The sequence below is a fragment of the Aplidium turbinatum genome, chromosome 15 (assembly GCF_918807975.1).
Source record: "Aplidium turbinatum chromosome 15, kaAplTurb1.1, whole genome shotgun sequence".
In the NCBI taxonomy this organism is placed as follows: Eukaryota; Metazoa; Chordata; class Ascidiacea; order Aplousobranchia; family Polyclinidae; genus Aplidium; species Aplidium turbinatum.
The window spans coordinates 1,887,792-1,914,988 of record NC_137486.1 but is presented as its reverse complement, the minus strand read 5'-3'; the positions used below and the strand labels follow the sequence as shown (position 1 = coordinate 1,914,988).

The following is a 27,197-nucleotide window of genomic DNA, read 5'->3' as shown; positions in this document are numbered from 1 at the left end:
CACTTACGCTTGGTTTCATCCATGTACCTCATGATGTTGATTTTGTGATTTTGGGGAGTTATACCCCAAAAATGAGGTTAAGCCCCACCTTGGGGCCGTAAAAATAGTTATTTCGAACTCGTTTGGTGGTAATGCTTATTTCAAAAATTATCTTGAGCACTTGAACTTCTTCATAAAGAATTGTGCGTTATATGCGAAGGTGTCAATCTACCACGCCTGGGGAACGGTCTTGTACATGCGTCAATGGTTACCAAGGCGATGGAATACAGTGTGTTGGATACCTTTTGATGGAAGTGTACGAAAATCCTCGGTTAACTTTTGTCAAAAACTGGGTCGATACATTACCAAGTGTCAGGGATTTTTTCACATCGGTAAAGAATATAACCAAGTTGATTGAGCTACGAAATGTTTATTTACAATTTTTTTCAACTTGTCGAAATGCCTCTTTCTTTGAATTTAAAACATTATGTTAACTGTCTACTCCAGTGGTTCCATAAGTATGGGTGGCGACCCAAACTTGGGTCACAAAAGGGTAAAAAAAATGGATTGCAAACAGATGACGCAAATCTTCCATAGTGAGACTGTTGCAAATTAATTCGTGAATGAACCTTGCTCTTTTTTATTAAGTTGTTTCAATTCCAACATAAACTGAAGTATCAAACTGGTTTGTTTGACTTGATTTTGCTGAACTGAATCATTACATCATAAGAAGTTTAATTGGTTTTGAATTCTCAGCCTCGGATTGGGAAAATTACTTCTGGTAGTTTCGCATACTTGTAGAGGCTTTGAACCACTGACACAGGCTCGGTCACCGAGATTGACAGAATGAAGTTGTTGTTGGTGTTGTCGAATAATTGTTTTTTTCCATTTGGTGCGACTGAATGGAAAGCAATCCTGATGTTGCTCAAGCGCACACCCTGAGAGTTGAACCAGCGCCGCTTGATTTTGAGTCGGGCGCGTAACCACTGAGCTATCGGCTGACTACAGTTATGTCACTTTCTTCAATAAGTCAGTGCTAGTTGATTTATCAGATCACAAATTCTCTATGCATTTTGAAGGCTGACTAAGCGTTAATTCCTACAAGCCAGAATTTCTGTATTAGGGATTCCCGTTCATCAGCGATTGTGATGCTGTGAAACCGCAATGTGTGCTGCAAAATGTTCTAAAACAAATTTCTGAAGGAGAACAAATTAAAGAGACAAATAGAGAAGCGCCCAGAACATGTAATAAATTAACGCATTTTTTGCACCCAGAAGCGGCTCTTAAGGGATGCCGGTTTGACTCAGCAATCAATCCAGCGCTTTTACCTTTCAAGCAAGTCAAGTCATAATAGAGTTTCCTAGCCCAACATTTAGCCTAAAACTGGTTGCTTGTGAACCACTGGTCTACTCCGATAACTCATTCAGTAAAGCATTCGACTCTGTGAACGAGATCAAACGGTGCTGGTTTGACTTTCGTGGTGTGCGCTTCATCAACATACAACATACTTCAAAGACAGACCTCCATTCAGCAGCATCTAATAGACAGAACATTTTTTAAAAAACCTCAATAAGCAAACACTCCAGTTTGTCAAGTCTCGGTGTCCGGGCTTGAGTCAATGGTTTTGATCGTTCACACGTATGTGGTAACTGCGGGGATTAAGATTGAACAGAGGCTTTTCGATCTGTAATTGAAGCTCCCATAACAAATTAATCAACAGCTTTAGTAAAAAGTACAGTTTGGGAACACTAAAGTTAACTTACATTTTTCATTTGTCTACGTTTTATTGGCTTGGTTTGATTGACACTATCATTGGTGTTAGCAACTTTATAACTTCGAGACTTAAACGATTCAGGTTCAATTTTCCCAACTCACTGCTTTCCTTCCACGCGATGGGGCTTGGAGAAGGCTCAGTCTTGACGACTTCCACTTTTGGGCAAATGAAGCTCACTTACCGTTTCTCTTGCGGCATCATCTTGTGGGCGGTGAGTTTAAGCGATCGCCATGAATACATTATTATACTCGAGACTTCGTGTGGATCTAACCGCGACCCCTTTTTCTTTCCAGATAAACAATTGCTCGGTTTCAACAATTTTAGGTTATAAAGCAATTGAAAAATAATCTGTTGGTCGTACAAATTTTGAGTTTAAGCAAGTAATTTGTCCAAGTACGCATCATGAAGATACTTACAGTAGTAGCCTACCATCAGCAAAACTATTTTAGGATTCAGCACGTTCGGCTTGATTCATGATTTAGATTTACCTTACAACACGAATAATAATTGCTTGTCCAAAAGTTCTTATTGGTTTTCTTCTTCATCTAGCTTTATTCCCACTTTAAGTGAGGCCACCGATGCAGATTGCAGTCCTCCATATCACTCTATCAGCAGCATCGTTCTACTTCACTCCTACTATTTTCATATCTTCTGCCACACACTCTCCATCTTTTTTGGTTTCGCTTTCCAACGTTCAACTTTTGTATTATTCTTCTGACATAATCTTCGTCTTTTTTTACAACTTGTCCAAACCAACTGAGACGTGTCTCTCAATTTATGTTTTATCTCTCCGTCTTTCAATCGTTTTCTGATTATTTCATTTCTTACTCTATCAACTTTGTCAATTTTAGAAATGATTGCAGCACTTTCATTTTATCCACTTTAATTTTCCCTTTATTTGTCTTCGTCAGGGCTACCGTCTGTTGTATCCCATACAGTATTGCTGCCTGCTGGTCTTCTTTTATATAGTTTCCCTTCAGCTTATTTGCCACTTTTCTATCACACATGACTCTTGTGATTTTCTTCCATGCTCCCCATCCTGCCTGACATCTTTATCGCTTGTTTCCCCTCATGGACTTTCGAACCAAGATATTTAAACTTTTCTATTCGTTTCACAATAAAATTTCAAAATGAAAAACGTACACCAAAATCTATGTATAATGCAAGTTTATGCACTAACTTCAGACTCTACAAATGAGGAGATCACTTGTTTCTACAAAGATATGAATGAAGTCTTGAAAAAATGTAAACATAATGAGTTGGAAATAATTATGGGAGACTTTACAGTAATACGAAAGTCGGCAAAATCGATATCGATCAAAAGTGTGCAGGACATTTGGACTCGGTTAACAAATGAGAGAGGGAAAACCTTAACCCTATCTGTAGCGACACGGGGTTTTATGAGGATGCCCCACTCTAGTAGTGAAATATTTCACAGAAGGAAATATTCTAGAAATGTGAAATTTCTTGAATTTTAGTTTTTATTCTTTGCGAATTTTCTAAACCTAAACTGGTCATTTTTCTACCTTCCTGCCTTTCACAATAAGCGCTTTGTCTCAGGTGGCTACACATTTTCGTGCAATGCTAGTTATGTATTGAAATTTCCGATTATAATATTATAATTAATATTTGTTAATGTTAGTGCAATATAAAGGTTAGTGCAATTACTTCGAAATGTAAAAACGTCCAAAAACGGCTTATATTTATGAGCAAAGGTAATTTTTTGATTAGTTTAGCATTACTCTATGTTATAATTCAAAATTTAAATTTTGAAGCTATTTTCGGAAGATTAAAATAAAAAACAACATTCTGACGTTTTTTCATCTGAAACAATTTATTTCAATAAATTTGTTAGGTAAAAACTTAATTTCTATACACACAATACACATGTAGCTAACTGCTCTTGGCTGATGCTGAGCTGCGTCGGAGTCTGCCTCGCTTTCTGACCTAGTCTTATTCTGAAACGATCCCTGTTCCATATCTAGAAAGCTAAAACCTCAATTGCTAAGGTAATAGGGATCAGTTGTCAGTAGATGTTACAGAAAATATATTTCGCACTTATTCAGTGCATCGTCAGTTCTGATAAAAGGCAGTTAAAACCTACAAGTAATGTTTTAAACAACATTACAGTGACGCAATAATGTCAAAACATGAGCGTAAAAAATTGAAAAAACATAAGCGTAAATATTGAAAAAATGCTGAATGAAAACTAAACCAAGCCGGCAGTAAAGTAAATTACGTATCAAATATAAATTATAAACTAGAATTGATAAAAGAGCGATGAGCAAAGCCTGCAAATGTAGCGTTGTGACAAATTACGGCAAAGAAAATAAAGCATATGCGGAACACGGCAGTCAAAGGCAGTGATAAACAAACTAAGTACAGCGATAAATAATTAAATGGAGCGTCTTGGAAAACACAAAATGTAGCGTTGTGGAAAAAAGAGTAGGCAAAGACGGCAGTGAATAATAAGGCAGTAAAATATTGAAAAAATACCAAAAATGTAGTGGAGCGTCAAAAAATTAAACTTGTGGCAGAATTAATTTTTGGATATTTATTTTGGCATGTATCCTATGTATCCATTTATCTTCACAAGCATCTAGATTATCAATATTGGGTTGTTCAACAAATGTGACATTGTAGCATTGGGAAAGTTGTGGTTCAGTACTTAGATCATGAAATACAGCAAAATGTTTCAATAACGCAGCCCTGTCATTATTAGAAGAAAAATCGAAAGTGTTCCAAGTTGCACGATGGCCTGACCAGCGAACCGAAAATTTATTAACCGTTTGTCCAACATATTGTTCATGGCAAAGTAAACATGTTGCTACATAAATCCCATAATTGCTGCAATTGAGTTCCTGTTTTAACTTAAAAAGTCTTTGCGGAGTGCTCAATGTCGTTGTACGTGAAACCATTGACAAACGATGATGACCATGGTTACCACACAACGCACAGCGACCACAAGGGGCAGAATAACCTCTTTGTAGAACAGAAGATTGGATTTTTTTTTGATAGATCTTTGTAGTTTGTAACATAATTTCCAATTGTTTTTGGCCTTGTGTATGTGACCATGACATCAGGTTTAAGTTTCTTTTCTTTTTCACTCATTTTTAATAGAGCTGGGAAAGCAGTAGCCCACACAGTCTTGCTGTTTTTCTTTTGAGGTTTTGGTGGCCTAAGTCTGTCAGTCCAAGTTGAAGCAATTCCAATCATGTCATTTGTCATCGCGATAGGGAAATCTGACCTAGTAGCTTTTTCTTTGAGTCTTGACAAGCTGGAAATGTAATGTTCATGGCACTCATTCAGAAGACGCATTCGAATGGCTTCTCCGTATAATATGGATTTGAAGGTGGATATAGGGTGGTGCGACTTTCCGTTTATGAAGCAACGATCTTTTGCTGTAGCTTTGACAAAATCTTCAGTGGTAAATTTAAACTTGTTACCATGGGTGATGCAATGATTGACATCTAAAAATTCCACTGCGCCTGTCTCTTGAGAAGTATCAACCTGCCTGAATGTTAATTCAAGTCCAAATTTGGCGAAATTATCAATAAGCGCTAATTTTATATTATTAGTTGTTTCGAGTCCAAATAAAAGCCAAATGATGTCGTCGATGAATCTTTTGAAAATGCATGCTTGGTTAATAACTGTATACAGAGATTGCAGAATGAAATGCATAGTTATATTAGCAAGTGAAACTGAGTTGTTATCTCCAGTTATAATACCATCAGTTTGAGTGAAAAAATGCTCTTGATATTGAGTCACAACATTGTTCATACAGAAATTATTTAAATCAACAATTGTTTTCTTAGCTTCAGCAGAAAATGTGGTGTGTGTGTTCAAAGCACTATACAAGGCAACATCAACGACTGAACGTTTAAGAGAAGGATAAAGTGATTTCACATCCGCCGCTACAATGTATAAAGGCGATTTCTTCAAAACGTTATCAATTGTACTTGAATTTGTACTCTGCCAGGACAATAGCTCCTCAATATAGTTTCTGCTATCCCTGCAGTATTCGTTCAGATTGGATTGGCAAAATTTGATGCTGATGGGTGCCAATAGTTTTTCAAGGAAAGCGGTGATGCGGGATGTAGTAATCATTCCAGCAGATTGAAGTAGACGTACTGGAATGTCTTTGACATTGACAGCGGATAAATTTTCCGAAATCAGTTTGTGCGTTTTGAAGAGAGGGTAACAGTAGGCTGGTTGATTATCCCGAAAATGTTTGGCATTTTTACCTGTCTCTCGATAGTAGGATGAACCTTTTAGTTTAAATCCGGTTGTATGGTATAGCAGATTGTCGTCAACGACACCCAATTTATGCAATCTCAAGACAAAATCCTCGCAGTGCTTTCTAATTTGATCCATGTGTTTGTTGATGGTGGTGGGATTGTAGGGCAACGTTTGAAACTGCTTAAGTTGTTCTTGCAAAATTTGGTCATAATCCTGGTAATCAAGTAAAACAATTTTGCCGTCTTTGTCTGATTTGCAAATCACAATTTTTTTCTCTCAGACACCAATTTTCGAATTTTGTTAAGGCTGTTGCGCTGTGCAGTAGTGAGGTTATTGTGTTTGCGATAGCCTTGTTTGACCGCTGTTCCCAAATTTCTAAGTTTACTAAATGCCATGTTTACATACACTTTGGTTTTCTGGTGAATTTGATCTAACTGAGGTCTGGAAGTTTTAGTTATTTTGAGTTTTTTCGGTATAGCTGTTTGTTCAGTACTATCATCAAAGAAAACGTCTTTCCACTCAACTCGCCTGATGTGTTGGTAGGCATTATACCATTCAGTGTTTTCAACTGTCTCTGTCCAGTTTGGGGTCGGTGCAAAATTTAAACCATTCATAAGTAAAAGTTTATCTTGATCATTTAGGCTAAGAGACGATTTATTCAAGATCAGATGATTGGCTCTATTCATGGCTTCCTGCATTGCCTTAAATTTGCAACGTGCACGGTATCTCTTTCTGTCATTGGCATTCTTGGAACTTTTAGTTTTTCTTACACTATTCCGGGTCAAAGCTTGTATGGTTGAATTTTGTTTAGACACCAACCAGTTGAATTTACGAATAAAACGATTCTTTTCTTTGAGACGTTTCTCATTGATTAGAAAGCGCTGGGATTCCGATAATGCACTCCATAAGCCTATGTCGCTTTTAGCCTGTATTTTAAGGGTTGCGAGCTCTTTAGAAAATTTTCGATTTTGCTGCTGTATTAAAAGATCAAAATCCATACCTTGACGGTGGTTCGACGGAAGTAAAACGTTGCGGCTTGCACATCTCTTCAAAAAGATCAGTTTTTCTTTTGCATGCGCACACTTTAGGCAAACTGCGAATACTTGGTCAACATAACGAGGGACTCTTCTACCTTGTCTTCTGTAGCTAACTGCTCTTGGCTGATGCTGAGCTGCGTCGGAGTCTGCCTCGCTTTCTGACCTAGTCTTATTCTGAAACGATCCCTGTTCCATATCTAGAAAGCTAAAACCTCAATTGCTAAGGTAACAGGGATCAGTTGTCAGTAGATGTTACAGAAAATATATTTCGCACTTATTCAGTGCATCGTCAGTTCTCTGACGATGAAGAGAACTGACGATGCACTGAATAAGTGCGAAATATATTTTCTGTAACATCTACTGACAACTGATCCCTGTTACCTTAGCAATTGAGGTTTTAGCTTAGCTCCCGTTATTAACGATTAATTAACACGGGGCTGAGATAGCCCGTGACCTGCTTTCCGCGTACGAAAACAGCTCGTACTAAGAATGGTTAATTGAATGGTTAATTGAATGGTGCCAAGAAAATAAACTATGCATAACAAACACTTGCTTCGAAAAACATCAAGGAAAATTCGGACATGGAAAAGCTCAAATGACCAAACACGTAATCAAATTGACTACGTCATCGTACCAGAGAAATTTAGAACATCGATTTTAGATATAAATGCCATCGGCAGACACTGCGATAGTGATCAATCCTGTTGTTGCAAAATTCAGATTGAGACTAGAAAAACGAAAAAGGAAGAAAAGAACTATTCACTTCAACTGGAACGCATGTAGAGAAGACAAAACCATTAAAGAGAAATTCCAACAAGATTTCACATTGCAAATGACAAGCAGTAATACCGAAAACAAAACTGAAACGACGACCACGGAAGAACATTTTAACATTATCAAAGATTCGATTTATAAAGCCAATGAAATAGTTCCTAAAATGAAATACCAACGCCATATAAACTGGATGACAGAAAAAATCTTAGAGATGATGGAAAAAAGAAGACAAAAAAACACAATAAAAGTGAATACCAAAAGTCGAACAAGCAAAGAAAGAAAGCATGTAACAAAGCCTGTGAAAAATACTTGAATGACGAGTGCACATCAATTGTAAAATTGTATAATCTCAGTCCAAGAGAAACACATCAAAGAGTCAAGACATTAACTGCAAAGCACAATTCTACGTTAGTCAGGACTTTTGAAGAGTAAAACAGGTGAAATAGCCTACTAATGGAAGAAAACAAAATACAAAAAAAGGTGGCAAGAGTATTTGTCTGATTTATATGACGATCCAGATCGAACTGTAAAACCTTTCAAATTCATTGAACCATTGTCAGGACTAAAGGTTCTAAAAAGTGAAATTGAACATGCCATAAAACAAACTAAATTGATTAAGGCTGTGGGACCAGACGAGATTAGTACTGGGATGCTAAAAACACTGGAACATGTAGGTGTGGATGCATTGCATGAACTCTTCAAAAACATATATGATTCAGAAGAGATGCCCAGCGATATGAAGAAATCAATTTTTATAGCATTACCTATAAAACCGGGAGCAAAGGAATGTGAAAACCACCGCACAATCAGCTTGACATCACATATTACAAAAATTTTACTACGCATTATCATGAACCGAATCAAGAACAAAATCAACCATGAAATTGCTGAAGAACAGTACGGATTCATGCCAGATCGCGGCACAAGAAATGCTGTATTTGTATTAAAACATTTCGCTCAAAGATCAATTGAAATGAAGAAAGATCTGTACATCGCTTTCGTTGATTATAAGAAAGCTTTCGACCGAGTAAAACATACCAAATTACTGGAGATGCTAGATAACATTGGAATTGACGACAAGGATCTACGTATTATTCAAAACCTTTACTTTAATCAAATTGCAGCAATAAAGATCAATCACAACATCAGCGATTAGATATGGATATCATCAGCGATTAGATATGGATATTAGATATCGATTGGATATCAGCGATTAGATATCAATCAAGAGAGGCGTTTGACAAGAATGTGTGCTCTCTCCATGCCTTTTTACTTTATACAGTGAGATCATCTTCCGATGTGTTGATGATGAAGCTGGCGTAAATGTTGGGGGAACTAACTTTAATAACCTGAGGTATGATGATGACACTGTCTTGGTGGCTGATTCGGAAGCAAAACTACAAAATTTGTTAAACAAAGGATTTGGAATGGAAATGAATGAAAATAAAACGGAAACGATGGTAATCACAGATATCTCAAACACCAGAGGTCAACAAAAGATAATGATCAAGAACGTGGGACAGAAATACAACTGCAAGGAAAACGGTGAAACAAGTTTCAGAAATCAAATACATTGGATCGATAGTTCATGAGATCGGAACAAGTGACAGTGAGGTGACAAAAGGATGGCAGACAGGATAGAGAGCGTAAAAGAAAATCAGGAGTTATGTGTGACAGAAAGATGCCAGAAAGTCTGAAAGAGAAACTTAACTCTATTCGGACTAACGGGTGGACGGGTTCCATCCATACCTATAACTTTCATCGATTACATAAAAGCTATTGGCTCAAATTAACTGAAATTTTATGACTTTTCCTAAAAATTATTCATCTTTGATTTAGTAAAAGAATGACATTTTTGTGTAAAACTTTTTTGAGAATTATTAAAATAAAGTTCAACCAGCCTCATGTAAAGAATATATATTTCGCTACATAATAATGAGCATCTTCAGTTCTTATTCAAATAGAATATTCAAATAGAATTCAATTCTATTTGAATAAGAACTGAAGATGCTCATTATTATGTAGCGAAATATATATTCTTTTTAAACATGAGGCTGGTTGAACTTTATTTTAATAATTCTCAAAAAAGTTTTTCGATGTGATCAAGTCAACCGCTTCTTGCTGACGGCGTGCCAGGGTTAGGTCTCGGTGTCTCTGAAGACATTCACTTTATCATTTTTGTGTAATATAGTTTTTTAGTTATCAGCAGTTTTTGACACCCTACTCCCAAAATTATCTGCAAAACTAGTAAAAAATTAATCAGCATGAAATTGAAGAGGGATTAAGAGGGATTAACTCCACTGCTGGATTTTGCGTCAGCAGTTGTCGAAAGAAAATAGGTCACGACGTCAAATCTTCGCTCTGCTTGATATCAGATGTGTTGCAATGTATTGTTCAGAAAAATCAGTGAACCATGACAAGTAGACTGGCATTTATGAACAAATGCAGTTGATCTCGTAGGACATGTGTTTTCGCAAACAAAAGTGCATGAAGTTTAAAACTCAACTTTGTCACAATTTTGTAATCGGTTTCTAGCAACAATTTCCCTATGTAAAAAATTAAGCTATGGAACAAAAAAACCTCCAAATTTTATGATAAACAACATGGTTGATAAATAATAAAAAAATGTAAAGAAATATAACGTTGGTATAATAAATAAATACAAAGATTAAATGTAACCATAATTTTACTGCATACTTTTAGTTTATTTTTATGGCTTTACGAAGGTCAAAAAGAAGACTTTTATGTCATGTCAAACTTGTCATTTTTGTGACTTGTCTTCAAGTATGCTCTGTACATTTTAGTTTACACAAAAACAGAAAAAGTTAGTTTCATTAGCTGTTAGAGCTTTTTTCACCAAAAATGACAGAGGTTCCCAGACAACGAAATCTGTCATTTTTACGTTGATTCAACGTCTGTCGACGTTGAATCAATTTAAAAATGACGGATTTTGCTGCCTGGGTTGAAACTTTAATAGAAGTTTGAGGTTACAATTGTGTCTAATGCTAATAGGTTATCTAATATATAAATTTGCAAATTACAAACACTGAATAGAACGGTTTTTTTTTTGGTTTTTTTTGTGCAAGCAGGATTGCAGCCTAACGTAATAAAGTTTCATGAAATAGTAACATCAAGCTGTACAAAATAACCCAATCGAGATTAGTCAACATCGCTTTGTTTTGTAATCTTGGAACTTCACTCTTTATTGTTCTGCACGCAAAACAGCAGTTTGAACAAAATAAAATTGTTACAAAGTCTCCTCAGAAATGATTTAGAACAAACATCCAGGATAAAATTAGGTTAGGTAAAAGAAACGCTCAAGCTGCTGTGCAAACATCGCTGTTTTCAGAACATATTGATTGCATTCATTCCTTTGTCTGTGCTATAACAATGCCAGCAAAGTTACAATTGTTTCTAGGCTAATTGTTTTTTACAAACAGTATGGTGCAACCAATTTCCACATAAATACTCAGAAAACCCAACATGTACATTCATTTGTGAGAAAAATTTGTGCATGACATACAACCACACTTCAAAAGCGCAACATGGCTCGACAACAATTTTCTGCAAGCAACTGGAAAATTCTTTTGAGGAAAATATTAACGATGTGCTAATGTCTGATTCTGATGAAGAAATAGATTATGAGCCGTCGACAGAAGTGCTTATTTTAGAGCAAAATAATGTGGAATCAAATGCTGGTAGTAGAAGAGTAACTGTAGCAGTTTCTAAACGACGAGTTCACGATATTACTTCGGCCTTGAATGAGGAAAACTATGATGACGTGAATGTACTTAGAGCTCATAAATCGTACGTAGGAATATTAGAAAAAGGAAACAAAAGCAAAAAAGATAAGGAAATTGGCTGGACAACTAAGTCACCGCAACAAACTGGTCGCCAAGCGAGGTCATGTGTTATTGTGAGAAGACAGCCAGGACTCAAAGACACTGCAACGCATGCAGACAATTGTGAGAAGGCATGGAAGCTATTGTTTTCTCAACCAATTATTGACTTGATAGTTGATAGCACAAACAACCGAATACGTTGCATGAATTTAGGCAGAGACGATGATGATCTCAGAGAAACCAATGAAACCGAACTATTGGCATATATTGGTTTGGTTTATATGCGAGGTATGCTGGGTCTCAACGGTCATGAAATAAACCAATTATTCGCACCTGTAGTAGGACCGCCAGGGTTTGGAGCAACAATGAGCAAAAATCGCTTCAAGTTTCTCCATGCTTGCTTGACATTTGATGATCAAGCCACTCGCCAGACAAGATGGAAGCATGACAGATTTGCTGCTATTCGCACACTGTTTGAAATGTTCAATGATAACTGTTCCAAACATATTATTCCAGCAGAGTTTCTGGCATTGGATGAAACATTGTATCCAATGAGAAATCGTATTGGTTTCAAGCAATACAACCCAAGCAAGCCAGCTAAATATGGAATGCTCTTCAAATCGATTAACGCAACTAACTACAGTTACACTTTTACCACCTATCCTTATTGTGGAAAGCCGCTGGAAAATCCCACCGAGTATTATGTTTGTGGAACGGAAGAAACTGTAAAATACCTTGTAAATAAGCTACAGCTCAGTCATGATTTACAAAGACGAAACCTATCATATGACAGGCTCTATTCAAGTATTCCACTTGCTCAGTGGCTATTGAGTCTAAATATAACTTGCGTCGGGACATTGCAAAGCAACAGAAAGGAATCCCTGCCGAAATTAAAGATGTCGGTCAGCGAGAGGAATTGTCTTATCAGTGTTATTGGGAGAGTTCTGAAAAGAAGTTAGTGCTACATTCCTATATAGTAAAGACTAAAAGTTCAGGAAAACGCAATGTTCTGTTGCTGTCAACAATGCAACCTCTCATTGGAACTACAAAAGAAGACCCAAAGAAAAAGCCAGCAATGTACAAGCTTTACGACTTCACGAAAGGTGGAACAGATGTCGTAGATCAAAGGATTGGCTTTTATTCTTGCAAAACAAAGTCACGATGATGCAAGCACAATTTTAGCTATGCAAAAAGGAATTGATCACAAAACTCAAAATTCTTTTGATTTTGGTTGGGAACTTGCAATGATGCTGACCAAACCACACATACAAATGCGGTCACGGTGCGGTCTTGAAAAATCCGTTCTCAGCAAAATAGTTACTATTCTTGGATGCGAAGATCAAACTGATGTTGCTTCAACATCTTCCAACAACTTGTTTCAAAAGAAGCAATTTCCTACAAAATCAGACAAAGACAGACGTTGCTATTTTTGCAGCCCTCCAATCACTGGCTCACCAGCAAAGAGGAAAAAAAGCAATTTGTCTAAAACAGGCCCGTAATTATACATTTTAGCTTGGGGGGGGCTCAAAAGCTGTTGCGAAGTAAAAGGCTATGCACATAACATTTGTAGTTGCAATGAGTCTAATTTGCGGTTTTTCTGGCAAAGGCACGGCATATGTTATAAAGTCACAAGGTGCTAGATAGCAGTAATTTCGAATGATTGAGATAATTCCAGCCAAAACATGGGTAATTCCAGCCAAAATGATTGCAGAATAGAATAGATGCAATATTTTTAACACACAACTTTGTCAGGAATGACCCTCGTGACTTTGTCTGGTACAGGTCTCCACCAAACCAATTTATCGCCTTTGGGGTGTAATATTCGGCAGTAAACGTCAAAAATCTATGCCCGCGTCAACCCAATCATCGACCCGCTCCTTCCAAAAGAGCAAGCTGGGTTTCGGCGCGGAAAATCCACCATAGATCAGGTCTATGCCCGCGTCAACCCAATCATCGACCCGCTCCTTCCAAAAGAGCAAGCTGGGTTTCGGCGCGGAAAATCCACCATAGATCAGGTCACACTGCTGACCCAAGACATCGAGGACTGCTTTGAGGCAAAAAAGAAGGCCGGCGCTGTCTTTCTAGATCTCACAGCTGCCTACGATACTGTGTGGCATCGCGGCCTTACTTACAAACTGCTTCGCCTGCTTCCTGACCGACATATGGTCCATATGATTATGGAACTTGTCAGGAATCGAAGCTTCACCCTCACCACCGGCAATCCACGGCGAAGCAGACTGAGACGCCTGAAAAACGGCGTCCCACAGGGGTCGGTCCTGGCTCCACTTCTTTTCAACATCTACACCCACGACCTACCAACCACGGTCTCCACAAAATACGCTTATGCGGACGATCTGGCAATTCTCCACTCCACAAAGTCGTGGGAAAATCTAGAAGACACCTTGAGCCAGGACATGCAAACCATCTCAGCTTATCTCCAGAACTGGCGACTGAAACTCAGCGAAACTAAAAGTGTGGCAGCAGCTTTCCACCTACACAATCGGGAAGCTGATCGTGAGATACATGTCCACAACAACGGAAAACCTCTGTCCTTCTGCCCCGAGCCAAGGTATCTTGGGGTGACACTAGACAGATCGCTCACATACCGCCACCATTTGGTGTCACTGCGCAAGAAACTGACATCCCGCGCTGCACTACTGAAGCGCCTGGCAGGCTCTAGCTGGGGGCGAGGGCTGACACTTTGCGAATAGCAGCCTGAGCCCTTGTCTACTCTTCTGCAGAGTACTGTGCACCTGTCTGGTGCCGCAGTGCTCACTGCCACAACATCGACACTGCCATAAACAGCGCCCTGCGCACAGTGACCGGATGCCTGCTTCCCACACCATTGGACAATCTCCCCATTCTCGCTGGCATCCAACCTGCTGAGCTTCGTCGCGAAGAAGCCACTCTGTCCCTCGGTCGACGGGCACTGGAGCCTAACTATCTTCTCCACCACAAGATCTCTGCCTTCCCAAACGGGCACCCCCGCCGACTGAAATCAAGACACCCATTCGTGCCAGCCGCTCGGCTTCTGATCAACGAAGCTGATGAACAAGACATCTCTGCGGCTACTTGGGCGGACCATAAATGGAATTTTGAATAGAGGTCAAGCACCACCAGACTCCATTCATTCATCCCCGACGCAGACACACGCCCCCATCGGCCTGACATTACAGAGACAGGCATGGGTGCGCTTCAACCGTCTCCGTACGGGCGTCGGGCTTTTCCGCTCAACAATGCACCAATGGGGAATGGCTTCTTCCTCCTCCTGTGAATGTGGTGCCCAGGAACAGACCGCAGACCACATCATCAATGACTGTACCATCTTCAAGCCACCTAACGGAGTGGAAGGTCTGCGCGTCATGGATGATGAGACTAAAGACTGGCTGCTCTCTAGCAGCCTTCCAGTGTAGTCCGGGAACATCGTGAATCTGGGGTGGTAAAAGGATAGACCCTCGGCCCCAGAAGCTCAGACGACGACGACGAACAGCTATCCAAACTGATACCAATACCAATGTTGATGGATTTGTTTTTAAGAGATATTCATGAACAATATTTCCAAAACCAGCATCTTACTCCATTGTAATTGCTTTTACCTGAGATGCCTTGCCAAAAAAACTCATCCAAATTTAAAAATCATTATCGTGCAATCTGTCTGGAATAACCCTATAACTATTACCCTACCAGTACATAACAGCTACAAAATTACAAGCAATATAATTGTACAAAGTGACATATGAGAATCAAAACAAATTAAATATAGAAAGTCTTGGGTCTGGGATTACTCATTTGGAAAACCAAATGTAGCTTGCCTGGCAGAGTTTGCATTGATGAAGTCCCTTGATATATCGTTTACTCTTAGCTACTCATCCTAATGTGTAGTCACTAAGCATACTCGTCATGACAACCTACTCCTAGGGACAAGGGAAGAATTGAAGTAAACGTTTTAGCTCAGTCTACAATATGTATCTCTTACTTTGAGCTTGGGGGGGCATTGCCCCCCAAGCCCCCCCGGCAATTACGGGCCTGGTCTCAAAGTAAAAACCAGTGCCAGCTGTGTGGTAAAGCTGTCTGTGCTATTCATGTGACGCAGGTTCGTCCAGAGTGTGCAATAAACATTGATGTTGAAGAGTAATGGAATGGATGCAAAGTTTTAATTTATGCTCAATTGTTTGCAACAAAAATATTGTATGTTGTTCACATTCCATTTTGAATGTATTTTGATTTAGAATGATTTGTGAAAAAAAGCTTTTGTAGCCAACTATAACATTTTGGCACCGGTTCTACCACTCAGAAAGTTATACTCTATTTTTTGTTATTGTTTATTATCCTTTCATAACTGTTTGATGCAATGACCAAAGTTCTTCCTAATCCTAGTATTTCCATCAAAGATGCTACAGCTTTTCTTCATAAAGTTTCCATAATTTATCGGAGTTAGTTCAGCAATGTAAATTTTTTGTTTGTTTTTTTTTTGTGGCGCCCAGTTTATCAATAGGCCTACATATGCTCATAGATTGACCGTTTAATTTTGTTTGCTAGCTACTGTCGGCATGTCCGTACTCAACCGGGAAGTTACCGCAGTCTGCAAATGCAATAAAGCAACTTTCACCAACGGGGCAGTAGCTCACTGTTCTCAAAACCAGACAACTACAGTTGAAATTTTGAAGCACCATCAAGTTAGAAACTGTTTTCAGAATAATTTGGAGCACAATGAACTCTTAGTGATTTGAATATGAAAACCACACAAATGCAATAAAGCTTGACATGCAAAATGAACTTGTAATACTTGCAATGCTGTAACTACATAAGATTTTGCTCATTTATAATCAAAAATCTTTGAAATGGATGTAGGCTACTCACTTCCTTTTGTAGCGCACTAATATTCTATATGTAATAATATCTTTTTAATATAGCACTTCTCTTATTTTCAAACTCTTGTCAAGCCCAAATTCAAATAACATAGGTTTGCTTGCAATAAAGCAACATTTAGCAAAGTTGAATCAATATGAACTATAATAATAAGCACTTGTTTGATCTCGATCGGCGTCATAGATAAATTTAGTTGAATTTCTCTCAATCCATCGACAACACCAGAAACGATATATGCCAAAACTTTCTTTTGATGGAATTAATTTTGAGAAGAAAATATTTTCTCTAAGCTAATATCATCTCTAAACTAACATCAGCTTTATGTTCAAAAACCAATGCAATTGCTTTGGCTGGGAAAGTTTTGGTTTATTCGCCATCACAATTTGTTACCGAATTTATTTTATTGCTAAATCAATCTCACCTTAAATTTCCAAACATTAACATAGGCCTATACTGTATTATATAGGCCTAAATATAATTACGAAAAGCGCGATTGGAACACACCAATGGAGAAGGTTTAGGAGTAATGATTGACTGCAGACTTTTACACTGTTCAGTCAACTAAAACATCATCAAGGAGAGAATACTTTTATTGCCACAGCAGATTGGCTACATTTAGCAACGTCGTATAAACTATCAAATGACAAATATTCAAATAATCTTGCATAGCAATAGATAGAGTTTCGCTTTTAGCAGCATGATCGTTGATTTCTTCTTCACAAATATATTTGCATTTGGAGTTCTTGCATAGACTACTCTAAAATAAATTTGGTTTGAACAAAAGATGATTTTTCTGCATTTGCGTTTTTTAGTTTCGAATACATCACTACGTGTTTTCAATTGTTATATTTGTTGGTAAATCATATATTCAGTGGTTTATGGTAGCCTACAACAACATACAACTTTTAAAAAGTGCGATAAGCCAGCTTTCGACTTTGTTTTGATCGACAATCTACAAAGGGACAGAGAGCACATTACTAAGTTTAGAAGTAGGCCTATGCACTATACACTACAGCCTACTTGTTTTGAACTTTTGCAAAAAACAAAGTTTTTGAAATAACAGGGACATTTTCGATGTTATTTCTACAATTTTCAAACTAATAAAAACCCAAATTCAGATAAATTTAAAAGTTTTTTTTGCTGAATAACATTTAACAACGCTGAACCAACATGAAGTAAACTTTCTAACAAATACGTTTATTTTTATTTTTGCCATTTAGCGATAATGCAAAAAAAGATTAAAAATATGGATCCAAAACTAAACAAATTTACATCGATGGAACCAAGTTCTTTTTGACTAATAGTTTTGCTAAAGCAACATTGTTTTGCGTTGAAAGACCGTCTCAAACTGTTGTCGTACTGATTGCTTCAGGCTATGGAAAGTTTACATAATTCATTCATCACCAATTTCTTAATTTGATTTTGTGCTTTTGTTACCACACAAATCTATGCTTCAAATTTGAAGTAAGTTTCATTGTGAAGCATGTATTGAACTAAACTGCTCGAAAAGTCTTTTGAGAGATTTTAGACTGCATCCTTCCACAGTATTCAGTCAACCGAAACACCCTTATTGTCTTCATGTGCTTGAGACATTTCGTTTTATTCACAAAGCAGATTAGATACATTGAAACGTCGTATAAACAATGGAATGATGAGCATTTTAGTATGAACGCAAAAACTGATAATTACTCACAGAAACCCTCAAAATCAGTAATTTACTACGAAACCGTATCAATTAAATTCAAAATAATAATTCGGTTGAATAGTTATCGAGACGTTTGTTGGTATGCTTGCGCTGTAATTTCTGACGACTTTCTTCATAATTCATACATGTTCCAACGCAAGTCTAAAACAATTCCATTTCAAGTAACTTATTCCTTTCAAAGTCACAAGCAGATTGAAGTCACAAGGAAATCAATAGCCAACGCAATAACTAAGCATTATCTGAAAATTGAAATATTACTTGTAAATGCAGCGTAGTGATTAATGTTTTATAATAAACGACAAATGTTTTTGGAAGCATAATATTGATTGGTGAGAAGTTTTGCGCTGGTTATCTGGAAAACTTTATCTTCTTGTACAAGCAAGTTAGCAAACATTTATATTGTTTTGTGCGTTCCAAGATTTACTGCGTGACCTACATGCTGACTAGTGACCATTTCGGATTACATGCATGGCTGGACCGTGCGTGCCTTCAACGAAGAGATTAGCGATTTCAAGGAGATTATGGCGGAGACATCAGACAAATTTTAAAAAAATTGACTTTTTTTAGCAAAAAAGCAATAGCAAAAAACTGGTAGAGTATGTGTGTCCACTTAAATTTTAACCAGTTTGTCAATAATTTTGCTCTAACTTTGCGAAAAAAGCAACCTCGTAACGTTTTTATATCAAAAGTTATTAGACAATGAAAGTGTGGATGGAATAAGTCCACACGTCAGGCCATTACCTCACAAAAATCGCCTAGTCCAAATGGGGTTAATAAAACGATGGTAAGACCAGCGATGTTGCATGGGATGGAGGCGGTAGCCCTGACGAAAACACAGGAAGATAAAATGCAAGTGGCAGAAATGAAAATTTTGCGATAGTCTCTGGGGTTGACAAAGCAGGACAGAGTAAGAAACGAAATCATCAGAGAAGGAATGTAAGTCGGAAAGCTGGAAGACAAGCTGGGAGAGACACGCCTTAAATGGTTGGGTCACGTTGCAAGGAGAGACAAAGATTGCGCCAGAAGAAGAATAGGACATTTGGAAGTTGGTAAAAGAAAGCAAGGAAGGCTAAAAAGACGATGGAGAGATTGTGTGACGGAAGATATGGAAATAGTGGGAGTGAAGAAGGCAGATGCTGCTGACAGAGTGATGTGGAGGACTGCAATCTGTACCGGCGACTCTAGAAGTGGGAACAAAGCCAGAAGAAGAAGAAGGTGTGCTTTTTTTCGATATAAAACTAAGCTGCTGTTTGAGATATGTTGGTCATACATCAATGTAAATACATCAAATTTATGTTTCCCTGTGTATTTATGACCTTTAACTTAAAAATCAACATCATCTTCTACAAAGCACTCTTTGGATGTAGCAGAGTGTATTCTAATATGTGGGAGGCGAGGAATATTAAGTTATTCACAAACTCAAAGGTTTGTAGAGATGTTGGCCTGATCATTCATATTCATGCATGCGAGAAATTAAAGGATACACCAGAGTCAGGCTTTCCGTTCCAACCTTTTATGCCTCTAAAAACTTCTCAAATAGGTCAGTTGGACAAAGTTCCTGATACAGAAGTTCTCTGTAGAGCAAACATGCCAAGCACCTGTGGCAGCTGAAGGGCTTCGCCTTCTTGACTCCGCAACTCCAAGCTGCGTTCTCGGATGCATAGTTCACATGCAGAACTTTGTTATTTTAATGTTTCCAACTTTTTCCACGACAGCATCAACGTTCATTTGAAATCCGCGATGAAAATATTGTTTGAGTTTTGCTTGCAGTCTCATAAAATAATTTGTCAGTGTATTGATGTGCTGGAGCGTAGCCAGTACAAAATTTCGGGGAGGGAGCAAATAGACATTACCACACATGTCATTGAACCCGACAAAGAGTTGACGATGGCGAAGCACTCTGAGCTGGATCTGGGGGCGCTCCCAGAAAATTTGAAAAAAAATACCTGTAAGTTGCGCATTCTGAGAATACTTTCAGCCTAAAAATCAACAACAAAAATCTGTCAAGTGATGTTGTATCAGAGAGTAAAATTTTTATTTAAAATATTTCCGGGGGGAAGGAGTAGATTCATTTCTTACATGAACACTTTCTTAATTTTTTTGTGGTGTCTCTAGACCTTCATCTTGTTCTCAAATTATTTGATCCGGCATTGGTACACGAGATAATTTTGTATTTTATCGACTGTGATTTTCACGAAAAGAAGAAATTCGAACTTCTGAATCATCACGCCTTTTTTTTGCAGAATATGCAAAATTGTGTTTATGCCAATATTTCTACTTTTTGCTTCATTTTACAGTTTTTTTTTTTGTAGTTTCAAATATTTTATGTTCTTTCGTTTTCAAACAAAATTATTTGTCTGGAGTTTGTTTCGATTCGTTCATAAACAATACTGCCCGCGTCTCTGATAAACAAACGAATAATGACTGACTGCTGTGCAGAAGGCCTAGGAAGTCGAAATTTGTGGCAGCAAATAAGTGCGAACAAAACTAACCGATATGTTTGTGATTCAACAGGATAGTTTTTATTTGTTCGATAATCACGTCTATCACGTCAAATCTGTTTTAACCCCCAAGGAACAATGCTAAACCAATAAGCTATACTTATTGGTTTAGAAACACATGAATATGAAACACATGAATATTATCATCCATCAAGTAAATTACAACCGTTCAACAAGACGAATACAAAGAAAAACGCAATTTAATTTACAGTCCATTGCAATAAGCTTACATTGATGCAACGTCAAAAGGAATAAAGTGTGAATGGGCATGGTTGAATAATCTACAGCACAGGGGTCAGAGGTTGCTGATGGCATGGGATAACATTATATTATATCAATTTTATTTTTTAAACACTGCATCAGTTATCAGACGCATAGGTCTGTCCGAAGGTTTTTCATTTTTGTTTGTCAGCGAAAGGAAACTGAGTGCGTCATTATGACGTGTGTAGTATTGATTAATATTTTTTGCTGATATTTGTAAAGACGTATTTCTTTTACTTGCATAGGATTAATTCCATCAAGAAGCCTGAAATCGACTCGAACATTAGCAAGCATGTTGCCCTCTGCCCCCATCGTTGTCACCAACGTCACTGATGAAACGGTCATCACGGTAGGTCACCAAAGTCACTGATGAAACGGTCATCACGGTATGTCACCAAAGTCACTGATGAAACGGTCATCACGGTAGGTCACCAACGTCACTAATGAAACGGTCATCACGGTAGGTCACCAACGTCACTAATGAAACGGTCATCACGGTAGGTCACCAACGTCACTAATGAAACGGTCATCACGGTAGGTCACCAACGTCACTAATGAAACGGTCATCACGGTAGGTTTCCAACTGCGATTTTCATGAATTCAGCCCATGGCTTCTTTATTGATACGTGTCGCAAAGTACAAAAGCGCTGATTGCCATTTGGGGATTGTCGTCATCGAAAATTCTAAAAATCACCCTCTAACTTTCCAAATCATGTTTGCGCAGTGAGACGTTACCCATGTCCCGATAAAAGTGTTGAAGCAAGGTAGAAACAATTTGCACCAGATTATATTCTTTTTGTATCTGTCGATAAAGTTTGAAATAACTTTAACTGGTTAGCTTGATATGCAAATAGACACAAATATTAGAAAAATTAGAATTTTAAGAACTTTAATGTTGATAACTTTTAAAATTTTTGATTTAGTTTATCTCCCAAAACAAACCAAGCGAAAATAAATAACTAACATTGAAGTGATTTTTAACCGCTTTTCCGCAAGAAAGTCCCGCCTCTCATATGACAACACAATGTTATCACAGTCAGGCTTAATTACTCAATAATGATTCCAAGGAAGGCTTGAGGTTGTGACTGGTAAAGTAATGTTGTTTGAGTTTGGTACAAAACCATCCCAGATATCACACCGAAACACAGATCAATAAACTGTGATTATTAATTTGCTACCACTGAATTGAAACTTGCTACTGAATTGAAATTGAAATTGAAATAGCCTACGCCTTGTCCCAATGATGGTAGCTTCACGACGATTTAAAGTGCAGCTTCTACTATAGCAAACTGCAAATTATCCAAATCAAGCTCACTCATAATGTGATTACTTTGATCGTACATTTTCGTCTCTTCGAAATCTTTGTAATTTCGTTTAGGAAATTTAAACTTTTACTGTTTTGATCAAATAAAAAAGGGTTTTCTTATTTAGGCACAATAGGCATCCATGAGAGCTGTTCAGCTTGCTGACCGATGTTCTTCAGTCACTGAGTTTAACTTTTTGTTGCCCCTGGACTTTGCCACCAGCCAGATAATAATAGAACTTGACAATACTACTACTACTTGCAAGTGATTTTGCTTCACCCTCTGAATACATCTCAAATTTTCTCAGGATATTCAAAACAACATGACGATATCTCACTTTATTCCAACGCTTGGCCCTAAGTTCGCCAAGATAACCGAACCTGACATTCCGATCTTCAACGGGATCGTTCACATCCTCGATGACGTTCTCTTGCCACCGCGTGACGTCGTCGAAGATCATCCCTACTTGAAAGATGCCATTCTTGTACGTGATAATGAAATTAGAATGTAATTATAGCAAAACAGCTGGATTCATTAGTACTGTGCAGTAGCGTAGCCAGGAATTTTGAAAGGGGGGGTTTTGACCACCCAACGGCGGGGGGTCTGGGGGGCCTCCCCCATAAAATTTTGAAAAATTACTTTGAATTTGGTGCATTCTGAGAGCATTTTCAACAAAAATGTGGGTACGAATATTTCTGTAAAATGGTGCTGTCCGGTAGCATAGCAAAAGGATAAGATCATATTTTCTTTGGCATTTTTCGAAAAAAAAAGCTAAGTCTCTATGTTTTCTTGTTGCTAATTCCTGGCTGAGATGTTTGAATGTTTGGTATTGGCAAAACTCGCTCTTTTAATGCAATTTTGTTTAAAATTAGGCAATTTTTTTTTAGACTGAAAGCATCATTCTCAATATCGTGACGTCACAAGCGTGCCAAAAGGGGGGGTTGTAACTCCCAAACCCCCCCCCTTTGGCTACGCCACTGGTACTGTGGGCAATGAGAGCGGCTCCTTTAGGAATCGGGGCTAAAGTAATCTCTTACATGTGATTATCAGGCAATTTAGTTTTGCGTTTAGTTTTATTTACCAAAATAAACAATGGAGAGCTTCTCCTAATGGAAGAACAAATCAGTTTTTCAAATCAAAGCATATCAGAAGGTTATCACAATGCACTGTGTGGTCTGTGTTTGACCTCCGTTGGAGCCATACAAGTTTTAATGCTGGAAACATAATATATTTATTGAATTTAGACTTTTTCTTGTAAACAGAATTCCACCGGGACTAAATTTGCGCAATATTCCACCTTTCTGTCGTATTTGAACAGCACCGGAGTATTATCTGTATTAGAAGAGAATGCTGAACCGTACACGATTTTTGTTTTGTCCAACAATTTGATCAAGTGAGTTGCTAGAAGGTTGCGTAGATAATCGTTGTTGCACTAATTAACTGATTCATGTAGCCAAGGAAGGTCAACCTTCTTTGCATGCCGGCCACTTTGAAACTAAGGAAAGCTGTGGTGGAACGCACTAATAAAATTTTATATAGGTCGACTCTTTATTCTTATGCTAGAAAAGAATGCATTTTGTGTCCAGTACCCAACGCAATATGATGTTAATAATTAATGTATTTTAGTATACCACAACAACAAAAAATAATCAAACTACGCTACTGCCAATCCAAATTCATTTTTTTTTCTTTGTGGTGTGAGCCTCTGGGGCTGAGGGTCGCACCCACGCCTGTCTCGTTAGGGTCAGTCCATTTGAACAGAAGTCGGTGTCGAGAACGAACGAACGGAGTCTGGTGGTGCTTGATTTCCATTCAGATTTCCATTTATGGTCCGCCCAAATACCTGTTGCAACTTGCAGGTTGTTTCAATAGCACAGAGCAGGATGCCAGTTTCTTGCTTAGTGACACCGAGTGATGGCGGTATGTGAGCGAGCTGTCTAATGTAACCCCGAGGTACTTTGTCTCCAAACAGTACGAAAGAGATTGTCTATGACATGACGCTCCGATCACTATTAGCTTGTCCGTTATATAGATGGAAAAATGCTGCCACAGCTTTGGTTTTGCTGAGTTTCAGTCGTCATTTCTGGATATAAACTGAGAGGTTTTTATGACTTGGCTCAGAGGGTCTTCTAAGTTTTTCTACAACTTTATGAAGTGACGAATTTCCAGATCGTCCGCTTATTTAGCAGAGATGGTGCTTGGTAGGTCGTGGATATAGATGTTAAAAAGAAGTGAAGCAAGGCCTGATCTTTGTGAGACCACCTGGATACTGTAGCTAGATATGGTATTTGAATATTAACTTTAACCTTCTGTTGTATATATTAACCCATACAAGACATGAAAAATAAAGATGCTTAAAAATTCGTGAAATTTACATATCATCTTAAATAGTGTGTAAAGGAATGATAATTGCCAAAAAAAAAATTAAATTTTTTTGATTTATTGAAATATTTGCAAAAATCGAACGTTGCGAAAACGCATCGTTTGTCACCCCGCCGGCACTGGATGTTGCGAAAACGCAAAGTTTGTCACCACGCATGCTATTGCTGTTGTCGCGATTGATTCGTACAGACTTAAAACTTATGTGTAGGCTATGTCTGTCTAATCTCTTGATCTTCCTAGCTATTATCTTCATCCGTTTAGTTGCATGCATATCAGTTTATGATCTGTCTCCAGTGTTTTTTCTGAAATATTGTAATATTTAGTACACTAAGTCAGCTTGGCAGTTTGCAAGATTTATTGCTGAAAAAACCGTTACATTATCATGTACTCACTCGTAAAAACGTATTCACTGTTAGTGGTAATGTTGAGAGCATTTCAAATGTAAAGGAACATCGCATTTCTTGCAGACATATACTGTTTGGCTCTGGCATTGTCTGCATCTTCGGCAGCTTTTGGGTTCACTTGGAACGATATCATGAGCAATTTCATCAAACCGCATCTCTGCATTGATCGCATTTGTTAGCGACTGTTGTCTTCCTGTTTTTTTGCAGAGGGACTCCACATTTTTTAAGCCAGATTTGTACCAGTGATCTGGTAAAGGTGAGCATGTCTTGGCTGTAACCACCTTCACTCGCAAACAGCCAAGCGTTGTTCACACATACATTCAACATGTAGGAGAGGATTGAAAAGTACCATTTCTTGCCTCGAATATTTATCCTGTATTGTGAGACTGAAGGGGCGGGGCCTTGCCACAATAGCTTCAGCCGTAAGCTGATCACGCGGTAAATTGCCCAGGTGCACATTTCCTTCGTCACCTGAATCTTCATCAGTGATATTTCCATCATCCGGTGGAGCGATAAACACTCTAATTTCTTCAGACGTTTGAACGACAGTGATATTATCATCATTTTCTTCTTCAGAACTTTCTTTGACAGAGAATCTTTCAAGTTCTTTCAACTCTTCATCCAATCTCTTTTTCCTAACAATGGAGACAAAAATAATTAACCACACGTGTGGGAAAACTATAGTTAGAAAAGTAGAACAACAATGTAATTTGCTTTCGACAACAATCACTAAATAAGGCCAACAGTTAGCACAAATTATGATATGGAAGATAAGTCGGGCTTGTGGGGTATTACTTGAAAACCTTCAACAGATCTTTGAAACACATTGTAGAATTTTAATAATTAATATATAATTCTTAATTGACAAATGAATTCTAACTTAGATAGCGGTTAAATATTTTTTCATGAGTTTTTCGTTATACTTTAATTATGTACGAAACTAATGTAATATGTTATAAAACATTCAAAGACAGATAGCAGATGGATTGAGTTGGGTCAGATTATAGTTTGTAAAGAAAACTTTATTTACAGATTAGCATATTTCATTATCAACAGCAATCAATCCATAATAAAATGCAGAGCGGTCGCACATCGAAACCTCATGGTATGACAAACGTTGCGAAAACGCATCGTTCAGCGCATATGTGATGACAAACGTTGCGAAAACGCAACAAAAATAGCCACGCATTTTGAACACGAAAACACTTCTACTTAGAATCCAGCTAGATTTTATATAAGTGAACCAAGCAATACCTAATACATTAAATTAAGATACACACTAAAAAAAATTGTAAATTCGTAATATAAAAATGCAACTTACCTAATATTTCTTGCAGCCATCGTATTCCAAAAAATTGTCGAAATTCAGAACTATGTTAAAACTTCAGTAAGGGTAATAAACAGATAAGCCAACTTGTTTCTGACTCTTACAGTACTAAACTAACCAATGAAACTGGACTGACCTCAAAATCTCAACCAGTTCGACCTAGAGATGGAAAAAAGCGCGACCTACTTGTCTGTTGCGAAAACGCAACGTTTGTCTTATATGGGTTAACTTTAACTGTAACCTTCTGTTGTAGAACTACAATCTGATCAAGGGAATGTAGGAATTGGTTAAGGGCCCGATCCAACAAAAATGAAAGACGCCATTGAAACTCGAGTATACGATTCAAGTTCCCTTGCCCATAACGTATTGCAATCTATTGTGCTGGAAAAGTTAGTTTTCCTTTTTATGACGTATAACCTTGTTTTCAGGACAGCTGATATTGACCAAAATAATAAAGCTACTCTGCAATTCAAATATCACGTCATTCCAGGAAAGTTGATTAGGCTGGAGTCCACCAAAAGCGGGCAGCACGAAACGACAATGGCAGGAAATGGTTATCAGGTAATTCTCACTCCACCGTGTGCTTTGTTGATTGAATTGTGTTCTTAGCTTTTTGATCTGCCGACACTAGTTCTGCTGCAGGTTTGAAGCCAATTTTCACATCGTTTCATGTTGAACTGTCCATGATCGCAGGATCAGTATGGACTTGCATCTGTTCATGAGCGACCGAGTTGCACAAGTGAGCGATGCAGTTTATAGCACCCAGTCAGCCAGAAGTTCTCCGTCGCTTGGTAGCATA

The 27,197-nt window shown here is 37.9% G+C and overlaps 1 protein-coding gene across 2 annotated transcripts in view; it reads left to right on the top strand.

The window, feature by feature from the left end:
• The window catches only part of LOC145784302 (uncharacterized), a 30,679-nt gene extending 3,765 nt beyond the window's left edge, over positions 1–26,914 (top strand). Inside the window, exons 2-4 of one of the 2 annotated variants that reach the window (XM_082596093.1) lie at positions 200–371; positions 1,835–1,964; positions 26,827–26,914. In XM_082596093.1, the coding sequence (XP_082452219.1) occupies positions 200–371; positions 1,835–1,964; positions 26,827–26,897 (373 nt within the window). In that variant the 3' untranslated portion in view covers positions 26,898–26,914. Of the gene's footprint in view, positions 1–199; positions 372–1,834; positions 1,965–16,184; positions 16,656–26,826 lie in introns of those variants that run through there. The other variant, XM_082596092.1, reaches the window with a different exon arrangement.
• Positions 26,915–27,197: the final 283 nt, after the last annotated feature.